Here is a 24,605-nt window from a genome sequence, read left to right as displayed (position 1 = left end):
AAAGGAATGTGAATAAAGGTGATATGTGGTGTATGTTAGTTTACTCAGTTATGCTGATCACGATTAAAAACTCGTCAAATAAAAGTTAATATTTGGACAGCAATGTCAGTTGTTACAGGGTACCAGTCACTGACATAGTCACTGGCAGATCCAGGATTTTCAACAAAAAAAGGGGGCATAAAACAATGGGAGGTGGCAGAAAAGTACAGTTGTACTAAACAATTTTAACCCCTGTTACTTATCTCATAGCTTGAACAAACACTATAATTCACTATAACATGAAATGATATTGGATTACTTTTTTCAGGTGATACCAAATTTAACAACTACAAAGAAAAACCGTGTGGTAGATTTACAAAGGAAACTTGCAGAACATGAAAGCAGTAAATTACAACAACAACAATCAAATGATTTATCGTCGCTAAACATTCCTAAACATTTAGATATAAAGGTACGAGTGCTACCACATTGAGGGGATATTGTATATATTTGAATTCACCTTCTTGCTATTGTCCACCATAACTGGACATCACATTAAACATTCCTAAACATTTAAATATAAAGGTAAGAGTGCTACCACATTGAGGGTATATTGTTTATATTTGTATTCACCTTATTGCTATTGTTCGACATAACTGGACATCACAAAGGTTCCTGTAAAATTTTACATCACAATAGAAAATACCTGACACCTGAAAGGACAAGTGATTGTTGTATGATGTCAATAGCTCAAGTTCACAAATTCTTATGTCAGTTGTCGCAGATAAGGTATATTCTGAAATGAACAGCCATCAAATGCATAACCTTCCAAACACAAACATTGGAAACATGTATGGATCTTTTGTTTTCTTGATCTCAGTGTTATAAATTGATTTATTGTGGCAAAAACAGTTTATATTTTGAAGGATAATTCAAGGAAAATTAGTACCAATTAAATATAAATATTATAATGTGTATTATTTTGTTGATTTTTTCCCCTTTTAGTGATAGATGGTGTTGTTACAAATGGGATCTTAATACATGTATTGAGCCTGATGTTCAGTGGTTGTCGTTTGTTGATATGGTTCATAAGTGTTTCTCGTTTCCCGTTTTTTTATATAGATTGACCGTTGGTTTTCCTGTTTAAATGGTTTTACACTAGTCATTTTTGGGGCCCTTTATAGCTTGCTGTTTGATGTGAGCAGAGGCTTCGTGTTGAAGACCGTACTTTGACCTATAATGCTTTACTTTTACAAATTGTGACTTGGATGGAGAGTTGTCTCATTGGCACTCATACCACATCTTCTTATATCTATATATTATTTGAAGACTTATCATTGTTAGAGTCTGGAAAACTACTAAATGGAACTATGTAGAAATCAGGTGGTTGAAACCATTCCATCCAAGTATTCATCTGTCATAAATCTTGTGAGGCCTAAATCTTTTCAACTGCTTGGATAAATTAGTTTTTATACCCAAGAATATTTCAGTTGTTTCTGGTGTACAAGTTTTGAAATCCATGATCATTGTCATTGATATTGTATGATACTTCTCCTGAGTGTTCTAAACCATTTAGTGTTTCATATTTAAGCTTTTCATGTCAAGCTCAGAGGACAATGTTACAAATTTGATTCATATATTTGTCAAAAGATCAAACGGCACAACTTCTTTCTGTTGTTTTTATTTTAAACTCTTTGGAAAGATATTCAAGATATATTGGTATGATTTTTCACCACCAACGAAGAGCTTGACATTGAATATTTACAGGAAATAAACATGGAATATTTTGCACATTGACTACTATGAGGGTGTTCAACAACCTTGACTAGCCTTTAGGTCTAGCTCAGGCACTTTGCAATACTTATACGATAGTTAGTTATGAATCAAATGTTTGAAATTTGTTTTTTTTTGTACTTTCAGGCAGAATTAGATGATCTTGTAGCATCAGAATGTCTTTATTGTGGTGATTTTATGATAAGGTATACATTAGTATATTGTATAGCAATTTCCAATGAACATGACCAAAAATTATCTTTTGTCATTTAAAATTTGTCCATACTATAAATAAGAATATTATCCCTGGTAGAATATTACTTGCAATTGAAGGCTTGTACAATGTAATATTTTAACCAAGGACATTTTAACTGTTTTCATTTGAGCGTCACTTAGACGAAATGCACATCTGGTGTACAAAATTTTTATCCTGGTATCTATGATGAGTTTATGATACAATAATCCTAAATTACCAATATAATTTAGACTTTGAGATAGAAGACAAGTCTTTTTAAGAAAAAAGAATGGAATGAATTTGCTAGATATAGAAACAGGTAGTGAATGGACAAAACTAATTTAAAACTAAGTTCAGGGTCCTCGGTCATAAAACTGTACTCAGTACTCGGAGTACAATATTTGTGCTTGAAACACTAAATCCAGTATTTTGATTGGTTGATTTCTGAGTCTGAGTACGATAATCGTGCTCAAAACTTTTATGACCGCAAGCCCTGGAGTTCTTAACATTACCAAGTCATCCCCAATTTCTAGTTCACTAGAACCAATTAAATGGCTGTTTTTTGCAGTGTCTTTTGACAGAATGTTTTATACTTTGCTGAAATGTAATAAAAAAAAACCAGACACTTCTCTCAGGCTTTAGTCTGTACAGCTAAAACTTTGAACACATAGGTATAGGAATAATAATTTTGATGGCTTGTACAAAGATCCACATTATTGTGTCCATTTGATGGTTTGTGGTGACATGCTCTCTTATGGACTGTTACCTTGTAAGGTTGATCCTTTGAGGTGACATGCTCTCTTATGGACTGTTACCTTGTAAGGTTGATCCTTTGAGGTGACATGCTCTCTTATGGACTGTTACCTTGTAAGGTTGATCCTTTGAGGTGACATGCTCTCTTATGGACTGTTACCTTGTAAGGTTGATCCTTTGAGGTGACATGCTCTCTTATGGACTGTTACCTTGTAAGGTTGATCCTTTGTGGTGACATGCTCTCTTATGGACTGTTACCTTGTAAGGTTGATCCTTTGAGGTGACATGCTCTCTTATGGACTGTTACCTTGTAAGGTTGATCCTTTGTGGTGACATGCTCTCTTATGGACTGTTACCTTGTAAGGTTGATCCTTTGTGGTGACATGCTCTCTTATGGACTGTTACTTTGTAAGGTTGATCCTTTGAGGTGACATGCTCTCTTATGGACTGTTACCTTGTAAGGTTGATCCTTTTGAGGTGACATGCTCTCTTATGGACTGTTACCTTGTAAGGTTGATCCTTTGAGGTGACATGCTCTCTTATGGACTGTTACCTTGTAAGGTTGATCCTTTGAGGTGACATGCTCTCTTATGGACTGTTATCTTCTAAGGTAGAATTATAAAAATCTGGCTTGGTTTGTCTGTCTTTAACAAGGAAGCGTTCATTTTCAAATTTGTTATCATCATGGTATCAATTCAATTTTCTGGACATGGTCCCAGTGTTAAACATGAACTCATCCGTCCATATTACAAATTAAAAAAAATCCTTATGTTGTATTGTAAATTGAATTTTAAATGCACTTTTAACCATTGGGAACAAAAAACTTCATAAGCAAACCTCAGTCCATTTATATGTTTAGTGTGACTAATGGATTTGAAGTTGCAAAAGGAAATCAAACAAAAACACTGATATAGATTGTAAAAAAAAATTACATTATTAAGAGTTGATACTCAAACAATTCTGTTACTGTCTGTGGATTCATTAATTTTCCTTGATTGAGGAAAAGCTGTATTTTAGTGAATATAAATTTCTTAAAAAAAAAAGATTTTAAGGCTTTTATGCAAGTAATGTTTTGGAAAAAAAGATACATTATTATGGTTGACATCAAGTTGATACTCGAACAATTCTATTACTGTGGATTCATTAATTTTCATGGATTGAGGAAAAGCTGTATTTCCGTGGATATTTTGATTTAGTGGTTTTGTAAAAATCTACATATAAGCCTGCAGTAAATTCCCAGTTTGTTTGGACATTTAAAGTCGTGGTTCACCTATACTTACAAAATCCCACAAAATCTGGTATCAATGATGAATCCACAGTACACAGTCACAAAGACAGTGTAGACAAATAAATTATTTGAAAGGGATGCACATAACATAGTTTATCCAAAATATACTGAGAAAAAAATCATAAGAAAAACATGCTGACATGTTTTATTAACCATAATAATAATGTCAAAGGAAACATGATTTTATTAATATTTCTTATCCTAGCAATGATTTATCCTTTCAGATGTGTAGATAAACCATTCATTGATGAAGAGGAAGAAGACCAGTCCCATTCTAGCTGGAATTAAATTAAAACAGGATAACCATCCTCTTTTTAGCTGGAAATAAGTAAAACATTTACAAATGATTGAAAAAAAACAGTGGATAAACAGTTCAATTCAATTTAATTTCAATTCTGTACTGATTTGTACATTTTGATGCAATTTTATTTATTTATTGCTAAACAATGTCTGGTTTTAGTGTTTTCAGCCATTTGTCATTTGAAATTTTGCTGAATTGATCCACAAATTTTTTTGGTATTGTTTGATTTTTCCCATTTGGACATCATGATAAAAGGTGACTTAACATGCTGACAACACATAAAGAACACATGTTAATGGGTTTCTAGAAAGAGATAACAATGATTAATCAGTTATCATGTAGAAATCAATAGGAAAAAATATCACAGCATCATGTTGAATACAATATTTTACAACTCTCAGAAGTTTAATCTTCAAATACTGATAATAATGTCTGAAAATAAAGGCTCAAAAAGCCAATTGCACTTTTATGAGTAAAAGAGAGAAAAATGACATTAAAGGTCTATAAACACAATAGCTCCTATGGAGCTTTCCTTAGTTGAAGCCATATCAATTTGTGTATCAGAGGAAAAAATTAATTGCATTGGCATTATCTACTTTTTATTTGTCCTTTTAAACATTCTTCTTCTTCATTCATTTCAAATATTTAAAAAAAAAAATATTGTTTCAGTTACATTGCATTCAGTTGTGAAATATGGAATATTTGTTTTTAATAATTTAATTAAATAGCAAGGTTTGATTTAAACTTAAAAATAATAATGAAAATTACTCCTTACAAAAATTAACCAAAATAATAATGAAAATTACTCCTTACAAAAATTAACCATACATTTTTGTATAGATGAAGGATTCACTGACTTGGAAGAAGAATTGCGTACTTTTTTGCTGTAGGCTGAGCCAAATATAATGAATATAATGTTTGTATTAATACGGTAATGTTTTTGTTATGATTGTTTTGTTATAATCTATTATGTTATGTGCAATACTCATTTGATAATGATAATAAAAATCCAAAAAAATAAATGATTTATGAATTACAATGAGAATGAATGAGAAAAAAGTTAATCACCAACCAATCAAAACAGTTTAACGAAATATTGGGAGAGACTATTCATTGTTTTAAGTTGTTTATGTTTAAGCATAATCTTTTTTGAAAATGGTAAGTAGAAATAAGAAGATGTGGTATGAGTACCAATGAGACAACCTTCCATCCAAGTCACAATGTGTAAAAAGTAAACAATTATAGGTCAAAGTACGGCCTCCAACACGGAGCCTTGGCTCACACCGAACAGCAAGCTATAAAGGGCTCGAAAATGAATAATGTATAACAATTCAAACAGGAAAACCAACGGTCTAATCTATATAAAAAACAAGAAACACTTAAGAACCACACTTCTTAGTAATGATAATCTATCTGATAAATCACTGCATTTTATAAACATAATGTTAAATGAACAGACTTATAAGGGACAAACAAAATTACCAACCCTCATCCTATGTAATACTGTGGATTCATTTATTTTCATGGTTTGAGGAATATTTCGATTCAGCCATGCTGGATCTATGTGATCACTCCGGATTTGGAGATGGTGCAGAATTAGAAGTTGAAGACATATCATGAAACTAATTATGTGTTTTTATGACTTGCAGAAACTTTATACACAATTTTAGTTAACTATTGCCAACTTTTGACATGTTATTTGCCCTTAAATCAAGAAAAGATTGGTCGAATAGCTCCTGTATCTTAGATATACACTTGCATATAGTTCCTTTATACATCAAAATTTATAATAGATTACTATTTATTTTGAATTACTAGTAATGTGAAAATGTAATATATCAAATTTGAGCAGTTGATGAGAATTTTGAAAGTATTTTATCAGTATCTAAGACTTGTGTAAGTAATTGAACAACATGTGGTACAAGATGTGTATTGATATCAAAGTTGATTCTCACACTTTTTTGAAATGCTATTATTTTAATTCTTTTCTTAGGCAAATAAGAGAACTAATTGACAACTGTCATTGCTTACAAATATTTCACTCAAAGGTGGAGTATTAATTGGAATACCCTCCACTTTAATGTCAATCTTAATTGATCAGTTTTGATATCTCTTTTATTACACAATAATATTGACCTCAATAGTATACCTATAATCACTTTTGATCTACACTACATAAAATTATTCAGTGAATTATCTCTCAGAGATGAATAATTAACGATAAAAAAGATGCATTTTTTGAAAGGAAAAGAAAAAAAAATATGTACGAAAAAGTGCAAGCAGGATCTATTTTACTTGAAAAATTAGTGTTAAAAATCATCTGATATTAGTCAAAATTTTTGGTTAATTTAAGTTTCAATTATCACTATTTAGATTGAAACAATAAAAAAAATTGCATAACTCTAATCTGGAGATTTTCTGCAATAAGATTTTTTTTTTGTTTGTTTTTTTTTTGGAAAGTAAATATCTTTTATTACATATCTGCTGTTTTAACAATTTACTCGGATCACAGCGTTAGCACAAGTATCCCTGTTATTAGTTACTGAATCTCCTGGGAAAAAGCTCAGTAAAAAGTAATCAATTATTATCAGTAATAACATCAACATTCTTTTAAATACAGTGTATACATATCCGTGTTGAAGACCGTACTGTGACCTATAATGGTTTACTTTTATAAATTTTGACTTGGATGGAGAGTTGTCTCATTGGCACTCATACCACATCTTCTTATATCTATATAAAATTTATTTGTTAATATTGCTATTTAACAGTGTAATGTATTTGTACATGTATATTTGAATACAGGAAATTATTTTTCTCAATGAAGAATGAACACCAATTAAAATAAAAAATTGTTGGTATATAATTTTTGTTGTTGTTAAAGTGCATTTTCAATGCCTCTTTTCTGAAATTATTAAGTCAAACTTCAATAAAAAAAATATACTACACCTTCCTTTGAAGATTTCTATTTGCAATCATGCAAACATGATTGCAAACATTATTTAATTGAATAAAAAGAAGATATTGGAAATCAGAACATCTTCTAAAAATTGAAATATCAAAAGAATTTGTATGAAAATTGAGAAATTCTCCATCTTTGGACAATTGAACACAATTTTTTTAGTAAGATTATGGAAATGAAATAAAACTATTCATCTTCAGTGTCAAAGTTTTTATAAAAAATCAATAAATGATCATCAGATCAGGTAGAAAAATTGCATACCTATGTTTAAAAAAGAAAAATAACACTGGTAATGTTTTAGTGAAATAGTAATGAAAATGATAAAGTGCTATATTCAATCCTTGTGCATCTTCGCTAGCCAATGGTTACGATCCACTTCCCTCCTCTCCACCCTTGGCGGATTGAGATAGAATTTCGGAGACACAAGGTAATGATTTTCATTGGTTGCAGTCGAAACTCAAAAAGCGCCTATAACATAATCACGTGTAAATGTAGAAAGTGTATGTAAACAATTGCCACGTGCTTATTGTGCAACAAGTCTTTACATCTTTTAACATACGACTATATTTAGTGACAATTTGAATGTTTTTAATCAACTATTAGAAGTTCCTGTGTATGTTTCTTGCACAAATGCATTAATGTCAACGTATATTTTCGTTTCCTGCTTTACTAAGTGTGTAGAATCTAGACGCTACCGTGTTTTACCTCCAAATTGAAGAGTTCGAGTGCTACCATTGGTCAAGAATAATGTATTAGGAATGGGCGTGACTTTAATCTACCCATAGATGGCGCAACATTGTTATCACAAATGTTGGCTTAATCTGCCAAGGGTGGAGAGGAGGGAAGTGGATCGTAACCCTTGGCTAGCGAATATGATCCTTGTGTTGTCTTTTTTTTTTTTTTAAACACATGATATTAGATTGTCCATTGGTTTCTTTTCGGTTTGAACACAAATTAACATTTTTTGCCAAAATCACTTTACCAAAGTTGTGATGGTTGTCTCTAAATGTCTTACAGGAGCACGTATACATTTTTTTTTTATTAAAAATGAGATCAGAAAAAATGTCTGTCTACCTGCAATAGCTAAAAAATGGTTGAATCGCAGCACCGACGATGCTTTGATTATTTTCGTAGATATTTGATTTCTTGGATTTGCCAAAGTATGCATTCAAGCTATAGAAATTTGTACTTCGTGGAACATATGAAATCCACTTGAATTGGAATCACATGAGTATTAATAAATACAAAGTACATGAAAAGGATAATTGGAATCACCAACAATACTATACTGATCTATACTGTACAACAGATTACCCAAAACCACAAACCTCTTACTTTTCCAATGGGATAGACACACAAACAAAGACAAACAACAACTAACAACACATAATCCAGATCCTGACTTGGCACAAAAACTTGGCAAGTAAAACCAGTTTTATGAGAGCAAACATCCCTGTTGTCTTTTTTGACCATAAATACATGTCATATAAATAATAAAAACTGCACAGTCCAACTTCCAACCGGGTGAACTAATTTAAACAAGGAATTAAAATATGGCATATAATTTTGAAAACTGGAATATGGCAGTTGTTTTTCTCTTGTTCCGGTGATTGGTACCATTTGATTTTGTCAGTTTTCATGGATTTCCCCTTTTTGAATTCGCATTCGAGTTCAGTATTTCTGTTATACTTTTTTTCACATGGAAATCGTTTGAAAATACAAGGTTATTTGTGTCATACATGTAGTTAATACCAATTGGTTATTTCCGAATATTTCAACATATTTTGATGAGAAAACAATTTGAAATATTGCATTTGAAAATCATACCGCTTTCCATGAATAATATAAATCTGTTGTTTTAAGTGTCTATTTTGTAAATGAAACTTTTCATTTCCTCGAAATTAACTTATTAAGGTAGATCACATTGGTTTCAACATGAACATGGAGTTGAGTCATTGAGATTCACAACAGTATAAAGAAAAGAAGTATTGTCAATATCGTAGAATAAGAAATAGGTATTTCCCTGTAAAAACGATGACTTCAATCGGTTCCTGGAATTTTTTTTTGTAATGTGTAAAGGTTAGAACATACAAAATTCCATACAAACATCAGTGGTTTGAAGAAATTATATACCCATTGAAAATCGACTGAAGTATGAAGCACCCCGTCCCTCTCCATCCCATTTTACAATTTTCCCCTTAACAGAGAGAGAATGTAAGTGCATGTGACATTTTACATTAACCTCCAGTTAATCATATCACTAACTGACCTTCCTAATTTGTTAAAGCTACATTCTTACCATTGATGATGTATATTTCATTTATATTATGGTACATGACAGTTTTTACATATTTAATTGTTCAAAAAGACAAATGGATTAGAAACCAGTGTTTTAACTTAGCAACGTCTTTTCCAGAAACATAAGCTTTCAATAATATGTATAGAAGTGTATTTTGCAAGGAATTTGACCTCATATTCGGATGTAGCATATAGACTATTCAATTATATGTAATGTCATTATGGTGTTATCATACACATTTTATATGCTCTATTTACTATTAATAACAATGAACTCCGAGATTGCTTTAAAGTATGTTTCCTAGCCAAGGGTTATGCGGTGCCTTTTCAGCATCCTTACAGAGAACACCGCATTGTAACATTACTAACCCTTTGTAAGTGAAGATAAATGCCAAAGGAAAACAGAAAACAATTTAAATGCAACAGTGGTTTCCTTCCTTTTGTCATTCATTCATATCAGCTTTTTTCCGAAGTTTTTAACCTAAAGGAAACAGTACTTAAAAGAACAATCCTTTGTTACGGAAACTTTTATCGTTTTTCATATCTTTATTGCAATAAATTATGATGGATAAAAATAGCCAATCCTTAGATTGTGAAAATAAAACTAATATTAGATCGGCGTCATTGACAACAACGTTGTCGACTTCGACTTCGACTTCGAATAATTTAAATATTTAATTTTGAAAATTGTACAAGTTTTGCATTAGAATTGAAGTAACGGGACTATTAAGCGTTGCTTAGGAATCTATGAAAGTTTCAAATTAGTATGCCAAGCAGTTCAGGAGTAATTGCGGATAACAAAGTGGGACAGATGGACAAACGGACTAACGGACTCCTCTATCAAATGGCAAAATCAAAAGCCCAAACACATCAAATGAATGGAAAACAACCGTCATATTCCCGACTTGGCACAGGCATTTCCCTACGTAGAAAACGGTAATATGAACCTGGCCCTATAGTTAGCCAAACCTCTCACTAGTCTGACGCATAGAATTCAAATTTAAGTTTCAATTATCACTATTTAGATTGAAACAATAAAAAAATTTGCATAACTCTAATCTGAAGATTTCTGCAATAAGATTTTTTTTTTTATTTGGTTTTTTTTTTTGAAAGTAAATATCTTTTATTACATATCTGCTGTTTTAACAATTTACTCGGATCACAGCGTTAGCACAAGTATCCCTGTTATTAGTTACTGAATCTCCTGGGAAAAAGCTCAGTAAAAAGTAATCAATTATTATCAGTAATAACATCAACATTCTTTTAAATACAGTGTATACATATCCGTGTTGAAGACCGTACTGTGACCTATAATGGTTTATTTTTATAAATTTTGACTTGGATGGAGAGTTGTCTCATTGGCACTCATACCACATCTTCTTATATCTATATAAAATTTATTTGTTAATATTGCTATTTAACAGTGTAATGTATTTGTACATGTATATTTGAATACAGGAAATTATTTTTCTCAATGAAGAATGAACACCAATTAAAATAAAAAATTGTTGTTATATAATTTTTGTTGTTGTTAAAGTGCATTTTCAATGCCTCTTTTCTGAAATTATTAAGTCAAACTTCAATAAAAAAATATACTACACCTTCCTTTGAAGATTTCTATTTGCAATCATGCAAACATGATTGCAAACATTATTTAATTGAATAAAAAGAAGATATTGGAAATCAGAACATCTTCTAAAAATTGAAATATCAAAAGAATTTGTATGAAAATTGAGAAATTCTCCATCTTTGGACAATTGAACACAATTTTTTTAGTAAGATTATGGAAATGAAATAAAACTATTCATCTTCAGTGTCAAAATTTTTATAAAAAATCAATAAATGATCATCAGATCAGGTAGAAAAATTGCATACCTATGTTTAAAAAAGAAAAATAACGCTGGTAATGTTTTAGTGAAATAGTAATGAAAATGATAAAGTGCTATATTCAATCCTTGTTCATCTTCGCTAGCCAATGGTTACGATCCACTTCCCTCCTCTCCACCCTTGGCGGATTGAGATAGAATTTCGGAGACACAAGGTAATGATTTTCATTGGTTGCAGTCGAAACTCAAAAAGAGCCTATAACATAATCACGTGTAAATGTAGAAAGTGTATGTAAACAATTGCCACGTGCTTATTGTGCAACAAGTCTTTACATCCCTTAACATACGACTATATTTAGTGACAATTTGAATGTTTTTAATCAACTAATAGAAGTTCATGTGTATGTTTCTTGCACAAATGCATTAATGTCAACGTATATTTTCGTTTCCTGCTTTACCAAGTGTGTAGAATCTAGACGCTACCGTGTTTTACCTCCAAATTGAAGAGTTCGAGTGCTACCATTGGTCAAGAATAATGTATTAGGAATGGGCGTGACTTTAATCTACCCATAGATGGCGCAACATTGTTATCACAAATGTTGGCTTAATCTGCCAAGGGTGGAGAGGAGGGAAGTGGATCGTAACCTTTGGCTAGCGAAGATGATCCTTGTGTTGTCTGTTTTTTTTTAAACACATGATATTAGATTGTCCATTGGTTTCTTTTCGGTTTGAACACAAATTAACATTTTGGGCCAAAATCACTTAACCAAAGTTGTGATGGTTGTCTCTAAATGTCTTACAGGAGCACGTATACATTTTTTTTTAATTAAAAACGAGATCAGAAAAAATGTCTGTCTACCTGCAATAGCTAAAAAATGGTTGAATCGCAGCACCGACGATGCTTTGATTATTTTCGTAGATATTTGATTTCTTGGATTTGCCAAAGTATGCATTCAAGCTATAGAAATTTGTACTTCGTGGAACATATGAAATCCACTTAAATTGGAATCACATGAGTAATAATGAATACAAAGTACATGAAAAGGATAATTGGAATCACCAACAATACTATACTGATCTATGCTGTACAACAGATTACCCAAAACCACAAACCTCTTACTTCTCCAATGGGATAGACACACAAACAAAGACAAACAACAACTAACAACACATATTCCAGATCCTGACTTGGCACAAAAACTTGGCAAGTAAAACCAGTTTTATGTGAGCAAACATCCCCGTTGTCTTTTTTTACCATAAATACATGTCATATAAATAATAAAAACTGCACAGTCCAACTTCCAACCGGGTGAACTAATTTAAACAAGGAATTAAAATATGGCATATAATTTTGAAAACTGGAATATGGCAGTTGTTTTTATCTTGTTCCGGTGATTGGTACCATTCGATTTTGTCAGTTTTCATGGATTTCCCCTTTTTGAATTCGCATTCGAGTTCAGTATTTCTGTTATACTTTTTTTCACATGGAAATCGTTTGAAAATACAAGGTTATTTGTGTCATACATGAAGTTAATACCAATTGGTTATTTCCGAATATTTCAACATATTTTGATGAGAAAACAATTTGAAATATTGCATTTGAAAATCATACCGCTTTCCATGAATAATATAAATCTGTTGTTTTAAGTGTCTATTTTGTAAATGAAACTTTTCATTTCCTCGAAATTAACTTATTAAGGTAGATTACATTGGTTTCAACATGAACATGGAGTTGAGTCATTGAGATTCACAACAGTATAAAGAAAAGAAGTATTGTCAATATCGTAGAATAAGAAATAGGTATTTCTCTGTAAAAAAAAAAAAAACGATGACTTCAATTGGTTCCTGGAATTTTTTTTTTGTAATGTGTAAAGGTTAGAACATATCAAATTCCCTACAAACATCAGTGGTTTGAAGAAATCATATACCCATTGAAAATAGACTGAAGTATGAAGCACCCCGTCCCTCTCCATCCCATTTTACAATTTTCCCCTTAACAGAGAGAGAATGTAAGTGCATGTGATATTTTACATCAACCTCCAGTTAATCATATCACTTACTGACCTTCCTAATTTGTTAAAGCTACATTCTTACCATTGATGATGTATATTTCATTTATATTATGGTACATGACAGTTTTTACATATTTTATTGTTCAAAAAGACAAATGGATTAGAAACCAGTGTTTCAACTTAGCAACGTCTTTTCCAGAAACATAAGCTTTCAATAATATGTATAGAAGTGTATTTTGCAAGGAATTTGACCTCATATTCGGATGTAGCATATAGACTATTCAATTATATGTAATGTCATTATGGTGTTATCATACACATTTTATATGCTCTATTTACTATTAATAACAATGAACTCCGAGATTGCTTTAAAATATCTTTCCTAGCCAAGGGTTATGCGGTGCCTTTTCAGCATCCTTACAGAGAACACCGCATTGTAACATTACTAACCCTTTGTAAGTGAAGATAAATGCCAAAGGAAAACAGAAAATAATTTAAATGCAACAGTGGTTTCCTTCCTTTTGTCATTCATTCATATCAGCTTTTTTCCGAAGTTTTTAACCTAAAGGAAACAGTATTTAAAAGAACAATCCTTTGTTACGGAAACTTTTATCGTTTTTCATATCTTTATTGTAATAATTATGATGGATAAAAATAGCCAATCCTTAGATTGTGAAAATAAAACTAATATTAGATCGGCGTCATTGACAACAACGTTGTCGACTTCGACTTCGACTTCGAATAATTTTAATATTTAATTTTGAAAATTGTACAAGTTTTGCATTAGAATTGAAGTAACGGGACTATTAAGCGTTGCTTGGGAATCTATGAAAGTTTCAAATTAGTATGCCAAGCAGTTCAGGAGTAATTGCGGATAACAAAGTGGGACAGATGGACAAACGGACTAACGGACTCCTCTATCACTATATACCACCTCTTTAGAAAGTTAGGTATAACATTTAAAATAATACCATAATAAAAGAATGCTCGTAGTTACCAGAAGCAAATACTTAATCTGCTGATTTAAGAAGCAGTCTTGTCTAGTTACATACCTACAAGATTAAACATCAATGGTAAAATTATTACCTTTATCAGTAATTATATTATTGAAAACGGAAATATGTCGAAGGACAGATTCTAACCGTATTTGCTTTGTTAACGATATAGCCATAAAAGTTGGATATGAAATACCACTTTTGAGTTAATTTCTTCTTGTAAGAAAATAAATAAATCCCTTTATTTGTGTGATTAAATGAAGCTAAATTATTTACCAATCAAATATGTCTGATCTTTACCATTGTTGAACAATTTTTTTTAAGTCATGATAATATTTCGTATATTCAAATCGTCAATACAAGCACACGCATGTAAAACCAACTGGTAAATGTACTCTGCATAAAAAGAAGTCGAATGCACACCATCATGAAAGAATTAAAAACTAACAGTAGGAGAGGAAAACTAACAGTAGGAAAGGTAAACTAATAGTAGGAAAGTAAAACTAAAAGTAGGAAAGGTAAACAAACAGTAGGAAAGGAAAACTAACAGAAGAAAATAAACTAACAATAAGAAAGGACAACTAATAAAAGAAAATAAAACTAACAGTAGGAGAGGAAAACTAACAGTAGTAACTAACAGTAGAATGGAAAGTAACAGTAGGAAAGCAAAACTAACAGTAGGTAAGGTAATCTAACAAGAGCAAAGGAAAACTAAGAGAAGGAAAGGGAAAGTCCACCTCTTTTGTAATACATTTTTGTGTGAAGATAACCATAAGAAATTATAATATCAAAGTCTAACAAAATAACTACGACCACTTTTAACTTTAGATAATTAAAAAAAGACAAACTTCAGTGGCGATTTCATTGCCAATTTGGTATATTTAGATAAATCTAAACAAATACAGGTTTTGGTATCAAGTCGTATTTTGTTGAATGGATGAATCATACTTTGTTAGGCTTTTATAAAGTTTAGCCATATTATCTTCAAGGTAGAGTAAGAACCTGAAAATCGGGTTTTTTTTATGTAAAAGAAAAACAGTAAAATAGCAAAAATACCGAACTCCAAGGAAAATTCAAAACGGAAAGTCCTCGATCAAATGGCAAAATCAAAAGCCCAAACACATCAAATGAATGGAAAACAACCGTCATATTCCCGACTTGGCACAGGCATTTCCCTACGTAGAAAACGGTAATATGAACCTGGCCCTATAGCTAGCCAAACCTCTCACTTGTCTGACGCATAGAATTCAAATTTAAGTTTCAATTATCACTATTTAGATTGAAACAATAAAAAAAATTGCATAACTCTAATCTGGAGATTTTCTGCAATAAGATTTTTGTTTTTGTTTTTTTTTTTTTTTTTAAAGTAAATATCTTTTATTACATATCTGCTGTTTTAACAATTTACTCGGATCACAGCGTTAGCCCAAGTATCCCTGTTATTAGTTACTGAATCTCCTGGGAAAAAGCTCAGTAAAAAGTAATCAATTATTATCAGTAATAACATCAACATTCTTTTAAATACAGTGTATACATATCCGTGTTGAAGACCGTACTGTGACCTATAATGGTTTATTTTTATAAATTTTGACTTGGATGGAGAGTTGTCTCATTGGCACTCATACCACATCTTCTTATATCTATATAAAATTTATTTGTTAATATTGCTATTTAACAGTATAATGTATTTGTACATGTATATTTGAATACAGGAAATTATTTTTCTCAATGAAGAATGAACACCAATTAAAATAAAAAAATGTTTTTATATAATTTTTGTTGTTGTTAAAGTGCATTTTCAATGCCTCTTATCTGAAATTATTAAGTCAAACTTCAATAAAAAAATATACTACACCTTCCTTTGAAGATTTCTATTTGCAATCATGCAAACATGGTTGCAAACATTATTTAATTGAATAAAAAGAAGATATTGGAAATCAGAGCATCTTCTAAAAATTGAAATATCAAAAGAATTTGTATGAAAATTGAGAAATTCTCCATCTTTGGACAATTGAACACAATTTTTTTAGTAAGATTATGGAAATGAAATAAAACTATTCATCTTCAGTGTCAAAATGTTTATAAAAAATCAATAAATGATCATCAGATCAGGTAGAAAAATTGCATACCTATGTTTAAAAAAGAAAAATAACACTGGTAATGTTTTAGTGAAATAGTAATGAAAATGATAAAGTGCTATATTCAATCCTTGTGCATCTTCGCTAGCCAATGGTTACGATCCACTTCCCTCCTCTCCACCTTTGGCGGATTGAGATAGAATTTCGGAGACACAAGGTAATGATTTTCATTGGTTGCAGTCGAAACTCAAAAAGCGCCTATAACATAATCACGTGTAAATGTAGAAAGTGTATGTAAACAATTGCCACGTGCTTATTGTGCAACAAGTCTTTACATCCCTTAACATACGACTATATTTGGTGACAATTTGAATGTTTTTAATCAACTAATAGAAGTTCCTGTGTATGTTTCTTGCACAAATGCATTAATGTCAACGTATATTTTCGTTTCCTGCTTTACCAAGTGTGTAGAATCTAGACGCTACCGTGTTTTACCTCCAAATTGAAGAGTTCGAGTGCTACCATTGGTCAAGAATAATGTATTAGGAATGGGCGTGACTTTAATCTACCCATAGATGGCGCAACATTGTTATCACAAATGTTGGCTTAATCTGCTAAGGGTGGAGAGGAGGGAAGTGGATCGTAACCCTTGGCTAGCGAAGATGATCCTTGTGTTGTCTGTTTTTTTTTTAACACATGATATTAGATTGTCCATTGGTTTCTTTTCGGTTTGAACACAAATTAACATTTTGGGCCAAAATCACTTAACCAAAGTTGTGATGGTTGTCTCTAAATGTCTTACAGGAGCACGTATACATTTTTTTTAATTAAAAATGAGATCAGAAAAAATGTCTGTCTACCTGCAATAGCTAAAAAATGGTTGAATCGCAGCACCGACGATGCTTTGATTATTTTCGTAGATATTTGATTTCTTGGATTTGCCAAAGTATGCATTCAAGCTATAGAAATGTGTACTTCGTTGAACATATGAAATCCACTTAAATTGGAATCACATGAGTAATAATGAATACAAAGTACATGAAAAGGATAATTGGAATCACCAACAATACTATACTGATCTATACTGTACAACAGATTACCCAAAACCACAAACCTCTTACTTCTCCAATGGGATAGACACACAAACAAAGACAAACAACAACTAACAACACATAATCCAGATCATGACTTGGCACAAAACTTGGCAAGTAAAACCAGTTTTATGTGAGCAAACATCTCCGTTGTCTTTTTTGACCATAAATACATGTCATATAAATAATAAAAACTGCACAGTCCAACTTCCAACCGGGTGAACTAATTTAAACAAGGAATTAAAATATGGCATATAATTTTGAAAACTGGAATATGGCAGTTGTTTTATCTTGTTCCGGTGATTGGTACCATTTGATTTTGTCAGTTTTCATGGATTTCCCCTTTTTGAATTCGCATTCGAGTTCAGTATTTCTGTTATACTTTTTTTCACATGGAAATCGTTTGAAAATACAAGGTTATTTGTGTCATACATGTAGTTAATACCAATTGGTTATTTCCGAATATTTCAACATATTTTGATGAGAAAACAATTTGAAATATTGCATTTGAAAATCATACCGCTTTCCATGAATAATATAAATCAGTTGTTTTAAGTGTCTATTTTGTAAATGAAACTTTTCATTTCCTCGAAATTAACTTATTAAGGTAGATTACATTGGTTTGAACATGAACATAGAATTGAGTCATTGAGATTCACAACAGTATAAAGAAAAGAAGTATTGTCAATATCGTAGACTAAAAAAATAGGTATTTCCCTGTAAAAAAAAAACGATGACTTCAATCGGTTCCTGGAATTTTTTTTTGTAATGTGTAAAGGTTAGAACATACAAAATTCCATACAAACATCAGTGGTTTGAAGAAATTATATACCCATTGAAAATAGACTGAAGTATGAAGCACCCCGTCCCTCTCCATCCCATTTTACAATTTTCCCCTTAACAGAGAGAGAATGTAAGTGCATGTGACATTATACATTAACCTCCAGTTAATCATATCACTTACTGACCTTCCTAATTTGTTAAAGCTCCATTCTTACCATTGATGATGTATATTTCATTTATATTATGGTACATGACAGTTTTTACATATATTATTGTTCAAAAAGACAAATGGATTAGAAACCATGCAGTGTTTCAACTTAGCAACGTCTTTTCCAGAAACATAAGCTTTCAATAATATGTATAGAAGTGTATTTTGCAAGGAATTTGACCTCATATTCGGATGTAGCATATAGACTATTCAATTATATGTAATGTCATTATGGTGTTATCATACACATTTTATATGCTCTATTTACTATTAATAACAATGAACTCCGAGATTGCTTTAAAATATCTTTCCTAGCCAAGGGTTATGCGGTGCCTTTTCAGCATCCTTACAGAGAACACCGCATTGTAACATTACTAACCCTTTGTAAGTGAAGATAAATGCCAAAGGAAAACAGAAAACAATTTAAATGCAACAGTGGTTTCCTTCCTTTTGTCATTCATTCATATCAGCTTTTTTCCGAAGTTTTTAACCTAAAGGAAACAGTACTTAAAAGAACAATCCTTTGTTACGGAAACTTTTATCGTTTTTCATATCTTTATTGTAATAAATTATGATGGATAAAAATAGCCAATCCTTAGATTGTGAAAATAAAACTAATATTAGATCGGCGTCATTGACAACAACGTTGTCGACTTCGACTTCGACTAACGGACTCCTCTATCACTATATACCACCTCTTTAGAAAGTTAGGTATAACATTATGAAATAATACCATAATAAAAGAATGCTCGTAGTTACCAGAAGCAAATACTTAATCTGCTGATTTAAGAAGCAGTCTTGTCTAGTTACATACCTACAAGATTAAACATCAATGGTAAAATTATTACCTTTATCAGTAATTATATTATTGAAAACGGAAATATGTCGAAGGACAGATTCTAACCGTATTTGCTTTGTTAACGATATAGCCATAAAAGTTGGATATGAAATACCACTTTTGAGTGAATTTCTTCTTGTAAGAAAAAAAATAAATCCCTTTATTTGTGTGATTAAATGAAGCTAAATTATTTACCAATCAAATATGTCTGATCTTTACCATTGTTGAACAATTTTTTTTAAGTCATGATAATATTTCGTATATTCAAATCGTCAATACAAGCACACGCATGTAAAACCAACTGGTAAATGTACTCTGCATAAAAAGAAGTCGAATGCACACCATCATGAAAGAATTAAAAACTAACAGTAGGAGAGGAAAACTAACAGTAGGAAAGGTTAACTAATAGTAGGAAAGGAAAACTAACAGAAGAAAATAAACTAACAATAAGAAAGGACAACTAATAATAGAAAATACAGTAGGAGAGAAAAACTAACAGTAGTAACTAACAGTAGAATGGAAAGTAACAGTAGGAAAGCAAAACTAACAGTAGGTAAGGTAATCTAACAAGAGCAAAGGAAAACTAAGAGAAGGAAAGGGAAAGTCCACCTCTTTTGTAATACATTTTTGTGTGAAGATAACCATAAGAAATTATAATATCAAAGTCTAACAAAATAACTACGACCACTTTTAACTTTAGATAATTAAAAAAAGACAAACTTCAGTGGCGATTTCATTGCCAATTTGGTATATTTAGATAAATCTAAACAAATACAGGTTTTGGTATCAAGTCGTATTTTGTTGAATGGATGAATCATACTTTGTTAGGCTTTTATAAAGTTTAGCCATATTATCTTCAAGGTAGAGTAAGAACCTGAAAATCGGGTTTTTCTTTATGTAAAAGAAAAACAGTAAAATAGCAAAAATACCGAACTCCAAGGAAAATTCAAAACGGAAAGTCCTCGATCAAATGGCAAAATCAAAAGCCCAAACACATCAAATGAATGGAAAACAACCGTCATATTCCCGACTTGGCACAGGCATTTCCCTACGTAGAAAACGGTAATATGAACCTGGCCCTATACTAGCCAAACCTCTCACTTGTCTGACGCATAGAATTCCATTATATTGACAATAATGTGTGAGCAAAACAAACCGACATAAAAGGTAAAATTGTCAAAAATTGGGGTACAGCAGTCAACATTGTGTTATAATCTTAATCACTATAAAAACAAATAGATATATGAAGATGTGGTATGAGTGCCAAATAACTATTTCAACAAAGAAAAACAAAATGGCATATAGACACTCTATAGAAAAATTACATAAGCAAAAATGAAAGACAAGTATACAAAAATTGACCATAGCACAATAATAATATGGCGGGATGTATAAATACCGATCCACATCAAAAGTATATTACCAAAATTGGAATAAACAGTAAAGGTTAAAAATATACAAAGACAAATAAAAACACTATAACAAGTAATTAAGATGATAAACAACGTCAGAACCTAGAATCTATACTTCAAGACCATCATGTTTTAATTGTGAAGTTGATACGGAATATTTATCAAGAAGGTCTTTGTATCTTCCGATGAACATTTTTAGAAAAAGGACGAGACGTTCTTTGACATAACCCTGGTTCATCAAATTTCTGCTCAGACACTGGTCACGTTTTATCAAGTCTGAGTAGCAGCTGCAAGCTCTTGAATACCGAATGAGTTGGGAAATGCATATCCCATATGCAGGTGAAGTTGGTATATTGCTGCTAAGGAGGGGGAAATTTATAATTTCAAAATAAAAAAAAATCTCATTTGTCATAGATTCTGGTACTTAGATGACCGCTTATGTCAAATTCGAGGTATAAGTCTGCAAATGAGGAGGAGGAAGCCGTGTCTGTTGTTTCTTCAATTTCTAGTTATGGAGGATATATTTATGGAATTAATGCATGCCAGGACTTTAAACATTGTGGTCTGTAAATTATTTTTTTGTAATTAAGATAATTTATATGAAAACTTAAAATTGAATACATGTTTTAATCCCCATTCTCACCCATATGCGTCCAAATTTCTTATTGAAAGATAATTCATACCTTATAAGATACCAAAGGAGCCAAAGCAAATCTCATTTTCCTTCTGTTCTTTTTTTTTTTCTAATGGAGGGTATATTTCAGCTGCTTCGATATGTTTTGTACTGCAATGCAGTAACTACTCGGATTTTAATGAGACAAATAAAATTTTCATCACTTAAATGCTTTTATACAAAAATATAGATATCATAAAATTGTCAAACTTGAAACAAGGTTTTACAAATATAGGTGTTTATTGTTGAAGCAATTTTCATCTTTCTGACGTAATAATGATTTGGATGAACCCAATGGAATATCTATGACTCAGATGAGAACTGATATGTTCCACTTGTAGCTACAATCCTTGTTTTATTTTCCTCAATTGTGTTATTACCGAATGCGACTTGTAACAGACTTTTTTCTTGCAATGAGTTAATTGACCATTTGTTATGCCTTTTCAGAAAGTCTCCAAATAAAATGGTATCTTACAAGCTTTTGATGTTAAAATCATTAGTTTAGTGAACAATTTAAGAAAACGGCTTTTTAAAATCCTTTTTGTAATAATAAAATTATTGATATATGTTTTAATCGTTATGTTTATATTTTGAAATTGTTTATCTACAGTTTGAAACACTATTGGTATGTTTTGTTATTTTTTTTTTTTTTTTTTTTTTGTAAAGCAATTTGATACATAGAGAATATCATATGGCTTTTTCAATATCACACTCGTATCAATCCGAGACACTAATATAATCCCAAGAGCTCTGCTCGAGGGATTATATTGGTTGAGGGTTGATACGGGGTGTGATATTAATAAGCCATATCATATACACTTTATTATATACTTCAAGTAGATGGGTTTTTTTTCACGTGAGATAGTGTAATTCAGATTAGTGGTTTGATAAAGCCTTTACAACCGTGACTGATATCGATGACGTGACGTCATAGAGTTTAGGGGTTTGATAAAGCTTTTGCAACCGTGACTGATATCGATATCATCACGGATGCTTGATACAGCACGATTGCCATTAATTGTACTACACATACAGTTTATCATGTATTTAGTACTAAGTATATAATAAATAAAAATACTTAAGGTATCGTAAAAGATCTCTTGTTTCTGCACCGTTACAAATTACGGTTTGTTATGACATTTTTTGCAATGAGTGTACCTTAACCATTATTGCAGATTGTTTAAGAAATAATTCATGGGAGCTTGAATTTATATCGATTTTACCACGGGTTATCCCTTTATGCTGATATTTTACCCCTCGCTATCGCTCTTGGTAAAATATTTTGCATAAAGGGCCAACACGTGATAAAATCAATATAGATTCAATCCCCAATGAATTATTTCTATTATAATAGGACAAAGACAGCAATTCTTTTGTTTCGAAGCGCTCTAGATGAAGGGAAATGTTTGCTGTTCCCGTGATTGAACACACTATTAATATTGACGTAAAATACGAAGAAAACTGAATAACTGACATGCTTAAATGATTTACAATAACATACTAAGACAGGTTTCGACGAAATTGATTGATTATCTTACATTTATTTAAGAAAATGGACTTTCAACAAATACTTATCATTGTCTCTTATGTTTTCATGTTTTGGCGACTATCAGTTTCAAATTCGTGCATTTTCCCGTAGAATGCTTATATCCTTACGTCATCGTTCAATGACGTCGTTTACACATCTAATCTCAGGTAATTCATTCATAAAAAGCAAACGACGCGGGAGTAAGATTGGAACAGCCTAAACAATACAAGACGTTGAGGATCAGCTGACATATCAATATATTCATATTTTACCACGGGTGTGTACTTAAAGCGTTTGAGGAACGTCATATTATAATTCTTATTTATTAATTTGAATTATACGAATTCTCGTCTTAATAATAATGTGGTATGTTAACGTTATTTTTGTACTGGTAAATACAGGCTTAAGGAAAAAAATAAGCTGAAAAGGTAATTATATTTAAGAATGATTACAATATCATATATACATAATAGTTGTCACATTACAATACAATATATACATAATAGTGATACACATCACAGCTGACGGTGAAATATTTCATATATCACTGCAATTGATCATTTACGATTATTTTGCATCCCTCAGATTGATTGATTGAGTGATTGATTGATTGTTGCTTTAAAGTACAGTGGCAAACAGTTCGTGCATATTCAGAACCAAACAGAGAGAACAAATTAATAATAAATAGGTTATCCAAGGTAGAGCGGGAGTCTACATGAAGTTAAGACTACCATTGGAAATGTGGATGTAACGAATTGGAGTAGATTTCATCCCCTGCAACAGTATAACCAGTATAAATCAGTATAACCACGCTTAAGACATGTGCAGTGAAATTGTGTGATCTATTTTGACAACAGTACACTTAATGAATTGACTAGTCCAAATGTTTCATTTTGAGATTGAGTTCTTGTAATATAAAATATCTGCACTGAGAATATTTTGTGTTTCCTGAAGGACAACTTTTGATAACAACGTCAATTTTAGTTAACACAATATTTTGTCATAACTTCCTGGACATTTAACAGCAAAGCACATATTTTGGGGGGAGTTAATTCCATTTTTGACTTTGATGATTGACATAAATGACCCCACTTAAAAAGTAATGGAATTTAGAACCTTTTTTTTTTTGGTTTAACATTTTTTATGAATTTTGTGTTCTATAAAAAGTTGAATATATGTTTTCTAAATACGAAATATTAAAATTTTCATGCAAACATGTACATGATGAAAATAAATTACATATAACTTTATTGATTATCGTTGATATGATTTACTTTTATTACCCACACTCACCTATTGGTTGTCATAAAATTTGAGTTTGAAAATGGGATTAGCACCTGTAAATACATATGAAAACGTCAAGTATGTCTCCACAGACAATAAAGATACTAGATCATTAAAAAGTCCCTATTTGCTAAATATTCATAATTTAAAAACAATGTTATTTCTTTGATAGAGAAATGCCATTTTCTTATGCTATCAAACAATACTAATATTACACTGCTCCTGATTTAAGGTCTTAATAACATATATACTATATATATATTAAAAATATTAAAAACACAACTTTTC

The 24,605-nt window shown here is 31.2% G+C and overlaps 1 protein-coding gene and 1 long non-coding RNA gene across 2 annotated transcripts in view; one reads left to right on the top strand and one right to left on the bottom strand.

Annotated features, from left to right (window-relative positions):
• The window catches only part of LOC127704256 (vacuolar protein sorting-associated protein 18 homolog), a 53,532-nt gene extending 46,337 nt beyond the window's left edge, over positions 1 to 7,195 (top strand). The window contains exons 26-28 of the mRNA XM_052208221.1: positions 308 to 451; positions 1,900 to 1,958; positions 4,253 to 7,195. Of these exons, the coding sequence (XP_052064181.1) occupies positions 308 to 451; positions 1,900 to 1,958; positions 4,253 to 4,316 (267 nt within the window). The 3' untranslated portion in view covers positions 4,317 to 7,195. The remainder of the gene's footprint in view (positions 1 to 307; positions 452 to 1,899; positions 1,959 to 4,252) is intronic.
• An 8,561-nt stretch (positions 7,196 to 15,756) lies between these two features.
• LOC127704322 (uncharacterized) overlaps positions 15,757 to 24,605 on the bottom strand; it is a 162,137-nt gene continuing 153,288 nt past the window's right edge. The window contains exon 2 of the long non-coding RNA XR_007983226.1: positions 15,757 to 15,984. This is a non-coding gene — a long non-coding RNA (uncharacterized LOC127704322). The remainder of the gene's footprint in view (positions 15,985 to 24,605) is intronic.

The sequence above is a fragment of the Mytilus californianus genome, unplaced genomic scaffold (assembly GCF_021869535.1).
Source record: "Mytilus californianus isolate M0D057914Y unplaced genomic scaffold, xbMytCali1.0.p SCAF_6, whole genome shotgun sequence".
Taxonomy (NCBI): Eukaryota; Metazoa; Mollusca; class Bivalvia; order Mytilida; family Mytilidae; genus Mytilus; species Mytilus californianus.
This window is presented reverse-complemented; position numbering and strand designations above follow the sequence as displayed.